Below are 11083 nucleotides of genomic sequence, written 5' to 3' on the forward strand. Positions count from 1 at the left end.
GGAGGCTTTTGACCATTTTCTCAAGCCTGATATAATTTGAATTTGCAATAGAAAGTTTCACATTAGAAGATAAAGTATTTGTAATAAAGGTGATTTCGTACCCAAGACCTCTTATTAAGGATCAAGAAATACTTACCACTCCATCACAATCTCATAATTTTATTGAGATATATGCGCAAGGGTTATTTGGTAGAGTGTGTTAAAAAAAATTAATGTTTGCATTGGATTTGTGTATTATTAATACTTTGTGTGGTATGCTTTTTCATCTCATGTATTATTAATACTTGCATTAGTTATACACTCTATCTATTTGGTATTAATGAGCGTATTACTAATGTATAGATATTCATGGTATTAGTAATGCAATGAATTTTAATACATACATGCATTAGTATGAATAAAGTCACAATTGTCCATCAAATTGTTCATAACACATCCTTTTCACCATATTTATGTAAAAAAGTATTTTTTTTTTAGAAATCATGCAATTCATTTTATTTTTAATACACCAAATCAAATACAATATAAGCAAACATAGCATAAAAAAAAAAAAAAAACATATCTCAACTAATCCAAACATTACTAATACTTCCTCCATTTCATTTTAGTTGGCTATATTATTAAAAATAAATATCTCATATTAGTCGATCACTTAAAAAATCAGGATAAAATTAATTAATCTTTTCTCTATTTTATCCCTACTATTAATAGTATACATTAAATGTGAATAATTTCAATGTCTATTTCTATACCCAATAAATATTATTAATATTAAAAAGTGTAAATAGTCATTCCGTTTACTTTTACTTGTCACATTGTGACTTGATATATTCATTAAAAAATAATTAATAACATAGTTATTTTACCATAGTAATCCTATTAAATAATGTTTACTTTATATTTTAAAATAAATTTAAAGAAAAAAAATTAATACTAAGATCAAAATTGAGAAAAAAATTTATTTTTTCTTGATATGTCAAAAGTAATAAATAAAAATAAAAATGTAATTAAAAAATTTGTAATAATAAGTAAAAATAAACGTGAAGACAAGTAAAAATAAGTAGGAAAGAAATAAAATTTATTATTTAATTTATAATTTTTCACAGTATAAAATGAAATGTATCTAATAAAGAGCAATTGAGAAGGTACACAACAGTTTACACTAGTACTAATATACTACTACACCCTACCAAACAACTGTTGTAGTAAACGCTCGGCCTTTTTCCTCTCTCTCTCCCTTTACTTTTTCTCTCCCTCTCTACCAAGAAGAAAAAAAAATGTACACAAAGTATTGAACAACAACAACAACAACAAAGAAATACTCCTAAATTCACCATAGCCATGGAGTTCCAGGACCACTTCTCACAAGAAATAGCCCTTCATCATCATCAACAACAACAGCAGCAGCAGCAACATCCAAACGTCACCGTTTTACGTTCTATGTTACCTAATGAATCACCTGATAACAACAACAATAACAACAACAACAACAAATTACAACCTACTTGGCTCAACACTTCCCTTCTCCGTCAACAACACTTCGCCGCAGCCGCAGCCGCAGCAGCATCTTCACCTTCCGGTGGTGGTAACAATAACAACAACAACTTCCTCCACCTTCAGACCTCCAACTCCGACTCGTCAAACTCTAACCAGTGGCTCTCTCCTACCGGAGGTGAGCTATCAAAAATGAATCAAGCAGCTGCTGGTGGTGGAGGAGGAGAAGATAGTAATAATATCAATAATAGTAATACAAATAATAACAATGAAGAAGAACATTCGTGGGAGAGAGAAAAGTGTAAAGCGGATATTCTAAACCATCCGTTATACGATCAGCTACTGTCGGCTCACGTATCGTGCTTGAGAATTGCAACGCCGGTAGATCAACTACCTAGAATTGATGCACAGTTAGCCCAGTCACAGAACGTGGTTGCCAAATACTCTGTACTTGGACAAGGTCAACCTCCTCTCGATGATAAAGACCTCGATCAATTTATGGTAATTCATTTTGCTTCTTCGTCGTCGTAATTTTGACATGTTCTTACTTGAATATTTCAATTTATGGTAATTAATTTTGCTCTTTCTTCGTAATTTTGAGTTATTCTTACATGAATATTTCAATTTTATGGTAATCTAAGATTTTCTTCCTTCTTTTTCTTCGTAATTTTAAGCTTTTTCTAACATGTTTTTTTCAATTTTCATTCCTTTTTTTTTTTTTTACCTTAAATGAATATTCAGATTTTCAAGTTTAGTTTCGGGGAAAAGAATTAAAATGAAGAAATTTTTTTTTTTTTTTCCTCTTGTTTTTCATTTGTGTGTTGAATTTCAAATTTAAGAGCAAACTAATTTGATTTTGCTTTGATACGAGAGAAGTAATTTTTTTTCTTTTTATAGTTTATGTATTTTTATCTAGTTTGGAAATAAGTGTAGTTAAATTTTGCTGAGTGTCTTCCGGACAGGTAAGGGTAACGTTTGTGTATGCTCTACCTTTTGGAGACTTCACTTGTGAAATTACAGTGGGTTTGTGAAATTACAGTGGGTCTGATAAAAAAATGGGGGTAGGGGAAGGAGAAATTGGAAAGGAGATTACAAAGTGGTCAATTGAAACCTCACCAATAAAGGAAATGTTTAGGTAGCTAACCAACTGAGCTACTAAAATTCTTTGATGAGATATGTTGTTGTAAGGAATCTGTCAAAATTTAGAAAAACAAAAAAAGAATTGGATATGTTAACAGCTGTACTATTCCTATGAGGAGTGAGGATGGTGAAGTGTTAATTTTTGCCTTTTGAGCTTATAATATTCTTAATTTGGCTGAAAGGTGAGCTTGGCCGGCACAAATTTTTGGCTGTATATGGTGATTTTGTAGCTTTGAGGTCATCGAAGAATGTTAATATGGAGTGGAATGAATGGACTGATGTTGATGGCATTATAATGGTTGGATTTTTGTGGAAAATATCATTTTAATTCCTGGGATTTAGGTTTTTTTTTTGTAGTGAAGAGAATTGAATAAAGGTTCAATCTTTGGTTTCTTGTGTGGTTCTAGTTATTGGAAGTCTTCACATAAATGTGTTTTGAGCTTGCTTACTAAACCTTTTTCTTGATATGAATTATTCTGTTGATTATGCTATTCCCCTATCTGAATTGTGGCCATAGACAGCAGCTTTTGCTTGAGATTGTTGCTCTATCCATATGTAATTCACATGTATGTGTGGTTTATCGTGAAAATGGGGCGGGGTATTGTAGGTGGCACAGTGTTCATCTCGCTGTCATGATGCACTAAGTTTAGTCCTCTTTTTTGGGAACTCAATCCATATAAACCTGTAGTGGCGGAGCCACCTTTGTCCAAGGAGTGTCATTTTAATACCCCTTTATGTACATATGTATCATATGTTATGGGCTTATGGCTTGTTCCTGTGTTTACTTCCTTATTGAAAATCCTGAATTCACCGATCTAAACCTGTACAAAGAGTATAGATAATGTGGTCAAGGTAAAAAAAAATCTGGTTGTGAGCAGCGTCCTTGGTTGTTAGACTAGTTCTGCTGTTATTTGTGATTAACCAGAAAGATGAGCATTCTGTTATTTTAGGTCTTTTGAACTTGTAATCCTCTATAGAAATTGGATTCCTTGAATGCTGGTTCCTAAATCATGTGCTCTGCATCGATGGATTCTATCCAACTAATAGAGAAAAGGTTTGGACTAGAGAATTTTGGTACTGGATAAGTTCTTTTCAACTGTGCTTCTATCTTTGAGTATATTTCTACAGGAATATATTTGACAGTTCGAACTATTAATATCTTTATAGAAATATCTAGATGTCACATCAAAAGAGGAATCTTTTTATCATATACACTAATAATTGACCCCTAATGTAGGGAGAGTGCTTTGGAGAATCTCCTTGACATTAATTTCATCCCTTAGGCCATAACATGTGGAAATGTTTCTGTCTTATTTTTATCTGTTGATCTCTCAGTAGAAGTAATGGTGTAGTAGTTTAAATGATCTCTAAAGTATGAAACGCCAACGTCTGCTTTAAATAAGGCATCAAAAAAGAAGGAAGAAAACAAGTTATATTATTTCTGAAAGATGCTCTTGCTGTTTAACTTTTGTTATGTGTATAAGAAATTAAAAAGGAAAAAACAAGTTTGTATATGATTTGCTAGTTAGTCTATCTTATGAGTATGTACTAGATAAAGAATTCAGCTCGTCTTTTTGCTTCAAATTTTTGAAAGCAGTTCGCATTTATCTATTGTACACCTAAAGTTACAGAATCTTTAGCCTGGTCTAGATGTTTAGTCCCATCTAGTTTTCATTCAGTAGTTTCATAAGGTTGCCAATTTAATAGAAACTATGAATTGCAAGCGTTGGTATAATTTTAAGCATTACGTTAAGTTTGTCTTGATAACAAACACAAGCGTAGTTCCCTCATTACTTTAGTATTTTGTTTTATGGTTTCTGATATGTAAGAACATTTTCATGCACACATTGCTGCATTTTTCTCCTTTTAATCTTAACAGCAAATTATACAGTTTATATCCACATTAAGAGATGATATATTATCTCATATTTCCCTTGTCTCTTCCTTTTGTCTTGTTTCTTCTGATGCAGACACATTATGTTCTGTTGCTCTCTTCCTTTAAAGAACAACTGCAACAGCATGTCCGTGTTCATGCAATGGAAGCTGTCATGGCTTGCTGGGAGCTAGAACAATCTCTACAAAGCTTAACAGGTGACAGCATTGTCTACTCCGTCTTTTTATTTTGTCAGTTTAGTTTCGTTTTGATATTATTCCTTTTGTAGCCTGCCTATCTTTTGTTTCTTCATGTTAAAAAGCTTGGATCATATGTCAATTTTATATTGTCTCTCACTTATTTCCTTTCATTGGTCTCTTCGTCTCATCCTTTTAGTGTTAATATTACAGCCATTGCTCTGCCAAGATACCATGTGTTCGCAATTATACCATATTGAAGTGTCCCACGTCAGATTTAAAAGGGATGTGGTTTTCCTTATATGGAATAGGGCAAATCTCCCATCATGAGCTAGCTTTGGGGTTTGAGTTAGGCCCAATAATCCACTCTTTACACACCACAACTGCCATATGTGATACTCATGATTGCCTTGTTATAAGCCATGTTGCTAGGACTTCCCAAATGCACTATTTAGAGAATCCGACAAGTACTTGTCAGCATTTTTAAGAGTCCAAGCAACATAGATTAAAAGAGTTGATCATTTTTAAGGATTCACATTGTTTTCTTAGTAATGGTACTTATGTAATCATCCATGTACATAGTCAGTAAATTGTTATTATTGCTGAAAAGAGAATAAAGAATGTCTGCTTTCTGCTTCACCAGCTTTTCTACAGTTGCATTTGCATGTAGGCCAAGTGTGTGTGTGTTGCAGACTTTTATAATTACAGATGAATCTGTCAATAGGTGTAGCACCTGGTGAAGGTACAGGAGCAACCATGTCTGATGATGACGACGACCAGGCTGATAGTGACACAAACTTTTTGGATGGAGGTTTTGATGGACCAGATAGCATGGGTTTTGGTCCTCTTGTACCTACTGAAAGTGAAAGGTCCTTAATGGAGCGTGTTAGGCAAGAACTCAAGCATGAGCTCAAACAGGTAAAGAAACAAAACTTTGGCTGTTCTCATACTGTTCAAAACATAATAATACAGTAAAAATAGTAATGTATCCTCTCTAATGGTGTAAGAATTGAGACGACACAGCCATACAAAGCAACACAAGTCCTGGATTCTAGTCTCACCATCACTCATTACACGTTGAAAGATAATTAACTCAATAAGTGTACTCTCTCTGACAACTATAACTTTTAGTTGAGGTTAGTTGAAAATATAATTAAGTTAAATAGTAGTGTACCGTCTCTAAGATTTTAGACTAGACGGTCTCACAATTCAACATGTAAGCAAAACAAGAGAGGTCTTGCTTTCAAGGCTTATTATCACTCGTCATCAATAAGAAGAATTAGGTTCTTACATGGCCTATTGTAAACATATCTCAAGCCACGGAAACAGCCTCTTGCAGAAATATAAGGTGAGGCTGCGTACAATAGATCCTTGCGATCGGGCCCTTCTCCGGGCCTTGCGCATAGCAAGAGCTTAGTGCACCGGGCTGCCCTTTTGCCCCTTAATAACTTAAAACTATACTGATAAAGTTCGATAGATAACGTAAGTGTTTTTTTCCTTAGCTAATGAGTTTCTTGATTTTGTTTTTTGTTAAAGGGTTATAAGGAAAAGATTGTTGACATTAGAGAGGAAATTTTACGCAAAAGAAGAGCAGGAAAGCTTCCTGGTGACACTACATCTGTCTTGAAAGCATGGTGGCAATCACATTCCAAATGGCCTTATCCAACTGTAAGTACCCAAAAAAAAAAGTTATTCATATCATAAAATTTCAAAGGGACCTATTTTACCACTGCATCTCTCACTTTTTGTGAACAAAATTTACGTTACAGGAGGAAGACAAAGCACGATTAGTGCAAGAAACAGGTTTACAACTGAAGCAGATTAACAATTGGTTTATTAACCAAAGGAAAAGGAACTGGCACAGCAATCCATCAACATCTTCTTCTCAGAAAAGCAAACGCAAGAGGTAGGGTGATTAACATTCTTTTCCCTTACGTTTCTCTCACTCTTCAAAAATACTGTCAGGTGTGAGTTAGACGGCAACACTCACATGCTATGTTGCTCGAACTCTTCAAAATGTTGTTGTATCCTTGTTGGATCCTTCTAAACTACACTACTTTTGGAGGATCTGACACTCATCTCCGTGGCATGTTTGAAAGACTCCGAGCAACATATCAAATTTAATTTAACAAGTACTAGCAGGTAGCATGTCTTACACGCGTGGCTATCTTTTAGGCAACTTAATAATGTAAACTGGTGCATAGTGTATACGAATCAAACTCTCTTAAGCTAATCTCTATGGTATTCGATATAAGTAGTGCAGGTGAAATCAAGCAGTAAAAAGACCGGCGACGAGTAATATGGAAGTATTTATATTGAGCAGTGTAAAGCTTCATCACAAAACCAAATCATGGAAGGCTAGAATTTGGGAAAACTGAATTAATGAGTTTTTGGCTTGAAGTAATTCACAACAGAAAGTTCCCAAGCTGACCTGGTTGACTAAGATATGCTTTAAGAGAGAAAAGAGTATAGATAATTTGTGAAAGTAATACTAGCACTTTCTTATTTTATGAGGTTAATTTTCTCTGTTTAAAGCAAAATATTTAGCACAACAGGTTCCAGTTTTATATAATTTTGTTTACTATAATGTATTTTGGAGGCTATGTTGTAATTTTGAATGCTAGTGTTACTCATTTTTGTGAATACAAGTTAGAGATTATAAAACAGATCACCCAATATTCCACTCAGCTAGGAAGGAAGCAATGGTTTTGAGATTATTTTATTTCGTGTTTGATTAAACTTCATAATTTTAACAATTGTGGTATTATTTTTTATATTATATACTCAAGGTGGTGGGATAATAATTTTGGGATTGCTAATTTTGCTATAGTAAACATTAAAGGACAAACTGTCTTTTCTGAAGTTTTTTTTTTTTTAAGTCAATTATTAGTAGGTGGGTGGGTGTTGACTTTACAATTAATATTCATACATACAATTAATATATGCCTATCCTTTTATTGGCAAGTAGATGAGTACGACATAGTTATTAATTAGTATGATGTACTGTTTAATGGGATGGTTAGGTACAAGGAGTACGGACAATTTTCCGTGTTAGTTGTAAAATGTTACCAGAACAGTACAAATATTGTCAATCTAATACTTTCCCTAACATGTTCATTGTAAATTTTGTATTATTTGAAAAATAATATTCGTATTGACTGACTGATGTTTGGTCTTGTATTCAAGTGTTCGATATATGGTACGTTGAGAAGAGCAAGCCATATATTGTGACTTAAATTTATGTGTTGCAAAAAAAGGGCTCCATGAAACACATAGATGGACAAATATCTAGATTTTTATCAGGATTTTTCATCTTTTATCGATCTATTTGATTTTTAGATTTTTTTTTTAGATCATTTCTTGATTTATACGTGTCATCCTTAGGATTGCACGATGCAAGTTTAAGGACCTGCATATGTGTTATGGCCGAAGAAATAAGATCCATCACTTTCATGAATGACATCTAGAAGATTACTAGATGGGCAAATCACATAACTATATAATGTAAGAGTCAGTATAACAAAAACTACCATTAATTTTTAATTTATAAAATATAACAAAATCTATCAAAGATAAAAAAAACCCCAGTTAAAATTGCATGATTTAAGGAGATAATTTAATGATTGATATTTTATTTTATAAATTTTCCTACTTTATTTTTCAACTAAGTTTTTTTTTTTAAAAGATAGTAAATAAGATAACTGAAAAAATAAAACATTTATTTGATATTTTTTTATGTTTTTAAATTTAATTTATTTAATTCAGTGAACATTAATTTTTAATACTTGTAAGAAAAAACATCATTAATGATAGTAAATTCTCCGATGGATTCAAACCACATCTTATACAAATTTCATACACCATAAATCGGTCAAACACCATAAAATTAGATCAAACACCATAAAATTATTGATACACCAATTTCTATATATTTCACACTATAAAATTATTATTATTCATACATCTATTTCTAAAGAGTTCAAACACTATAAAATTATGGATACACCAATTTCTAAGACACCTTAAAATAAATTGATGATATACCAATCTCTATATAATTCAGATACCATAAAATTATTAATATATCAATTTCTAACTATTTCAAAAATCATAAAATTATTGATACACTATTTTTTATACAATTCAGACACCATAAAGTTGTTGATCCACTAATTTCTATACAATTCAGACACCATAAAGCTGGTGATACACCAATTTCTATACAATTCATACACCATGATACACCAATTTCTATAACAATTCATGCACCATAAAAACATTGATAACCTTCACTTGCCGGTGTCATCGAAAAATTCTCTAAACTCCCATGATACACCAATTTCTATACAATTCATGTACCATAAAATCATTGATAACCTTCACTTGCTGGTGTCATCTAAACTCCTCAAATATGACGACCGTCTTGAGAATATTATCCCAAAAAATCATTGAGCGGCTTCATAAATTCATGAAAGCAAAAATGAAAATAAAAAAAGAATACAAAAATCAAACAAAAATAATTTATTTCGAAAATCTGAAAATTAAATATATGAATTTTCTGCCATTGATAAGCATGGATACCTCACTAGTCCACTTTTTAACTGTTCTCTTTTCCATAACAAACAAAACTAGGACCACTAAATAAGATTTGTATGAAAGTTACGTGAATAAGTCCTCCTTCTGAATGAAAAAGGATATTAGCAAGTTTTCATAGCAATATATATAAATTAAAAAGTCACCTATAAAAACGTGTAGCATGTTTAAATATATGACAATTTTGATTAATCAGAGAGATATTAGAGGTGAAACTGGGTGGACTAATATATTTATAGGATTGGAAAATTAGGGTTTTCATAACTACAAAGAGAGAAGGGAAAAAAGGAAGAAGAGTAGGTGTTTTCGAATTGAATTTTTTATCAAAAAAAAAAAAAAACTGAACAGTTGATAGATTTTGTAAATAAAAATTAGATTTTGCAAATAAAAATAATAGTGGTAGATTTTGTAATATTTACTTTTAAAGTGTATATTTATGTGACTTTTCCTTACTATTAGATAATGAAGGACCCGTTTTACGGGCCCAATATCAATATTTTAAATATATTTATAGGTATTTAATTAATTTTTTAAATGATCATCAATATTTTCAAATTAGCACAATAAAAAATGATAAAGATACACGTTATAATAAAGTGTCAATTATATTAATATTTTTTTATAAAATCATACAAAACAATTTAAAAATAAAAAAATGATCTATCTATAAATTTATTTTGAAGGGATTTAGCAAATGAAATTCAACCTATTTGATGAAAGTTAAAATTAATCATATCATTCTTTTTTTTTTTGGTTAGAATCATATCATTCTTTATAAAGTGATAAAAATGAAAAAGTTATGGTTTCACATCTTGTTTTATATACTATAAAATCAAGAGGGTACTTTAGTATATATTTTTTTTTAAATAATTTATACACCTGGTGAGAGAATATACTACCTCAAAATAATATATTTTATTTTGACGATTGTAAATATGTTATAAAAAAATATGTGTAGTTAAGTGTACCAATTATGACGTCATGATATAATATGAACAAACGTACCAGTTAAATTAAATAAATTATAGTTTTAGAATTATCTTTAGTATATATAGTTTTAAAATTAAATGGATACTTTTTCATCATTTATCAATGTCTTTTTTTATTATTTTATTATTAATATAGTACTCCATCCGTTTTGATCCATTTAAAAGGAGAACGTCTCTTTAATTTTAACAACTTTTTAATCAATTCTGTAAAATTAAAGAGTATTTTGATACATCATACATATCTTTAGCCTATTAATATAAAATTCAAAATCTTTTTTTTATTTTGTTAAAATTCAATATCAAATCAAAATCAGATAAATAAATAACACTAACTAATTAAACTTTTTTCTCTGAGTATGAACTAAACGTGTCAATTGTTTCCATATCAGTTCAATCCCATTGTAATCTATTATTTCATTGCAATATCTTAACTAAAAGTAATCTCAAGCCATAGTTTAAAACTTTACTCATCAATGATATTATATTATATAATGGAATAAATTTTAAATAAGAAATTCAACTTTGGTATGACATAATATCCTTAGTGGTTTATAAATTAATTTCAATGAATTTTATAAGTTTGTTATAATTATTAGAAGCTTATGAAAATAACCTTTGGCTAAAACATAATTTTAGAAGTTTAAATTTTAAAAATACATATATACATATTCAGAAGCATAATTTAACATCTATAAGTTTTGTATTTTTTTTTCTTAGAAATGCATCATTCTGTTAATACTCTATCTGTTCCAGTTTGTTTGGTCTATTATAATTTGGTACGAAATTTTAAAAAGTAT

General features: G+C 30.6%; 1 protein-coding gene across 1 annotated transcript; it reads left to right on the forward strand.

Annotated features, from left to right (window-relative positions):
* Positions 1-1139: 1139 nt before the first annotated feature.
* On the forward strand, positions 1140-7391 carry LOC107877683 (homeobox protein knotted-1-like LET12). Its single transcript, XM_016724374.2, has 6 exons — positions 1140-1995; positions 4605-4725; positions 5429-5622; positions 6241-6372; positions 6474-6610; positions 6963-7391. Exons 1-6 carry the CDS (start codon positions 1342-1344, stop codon positions 6982-6984), a joined length of 1260 nt encoding a protein of 419 aa, XP_016579860.1. The 5' UTR covers positions 1140-1341; the 3' UTR covers positions 6985-7391.
* The last annotated feature ends 3692 nt before the right edge of the window (positions 7392-11083 follow it).

The sequence above is a fragment of the Capsicum annuum genome, chromosome 7 (assembly GCF_002878395.1).
Source record: "Capsicum annuum cultivar UCD-10X-F1 chromosome 7, UCD10Xv1.1, whole genome shotgun sequence".
Lineage (NCBI taxonomy): Eukaryota > Viridiplantae > Streptophyta > Magnoliopsida > Solanales > Solanaceae > Capsicum > Capsicum annuum.

Coding starts and splice junctions, on each gene's coding strand:
- LOC107877683 (XM_016724374.2), top strand. CDS start 1,342: ATGGAGTTCCAGGACCACTTCTCACAAGAAATAGCCCTTCATCATCAT. Junction 1,996..4,604: donor AAGACCTCGATCAATTTATG/GTAATTCATTTT, acceptor CTTCTGATGCAG/ACACATTATGTTCTGTTGCT. Junction 5,623..6,240: donor TCAAGCATGAGCTCAAACAG/GTAAAGAAACAA, acceptor TTTTTGTTAAAG/GGTTATAAGGAAAAGATTGT.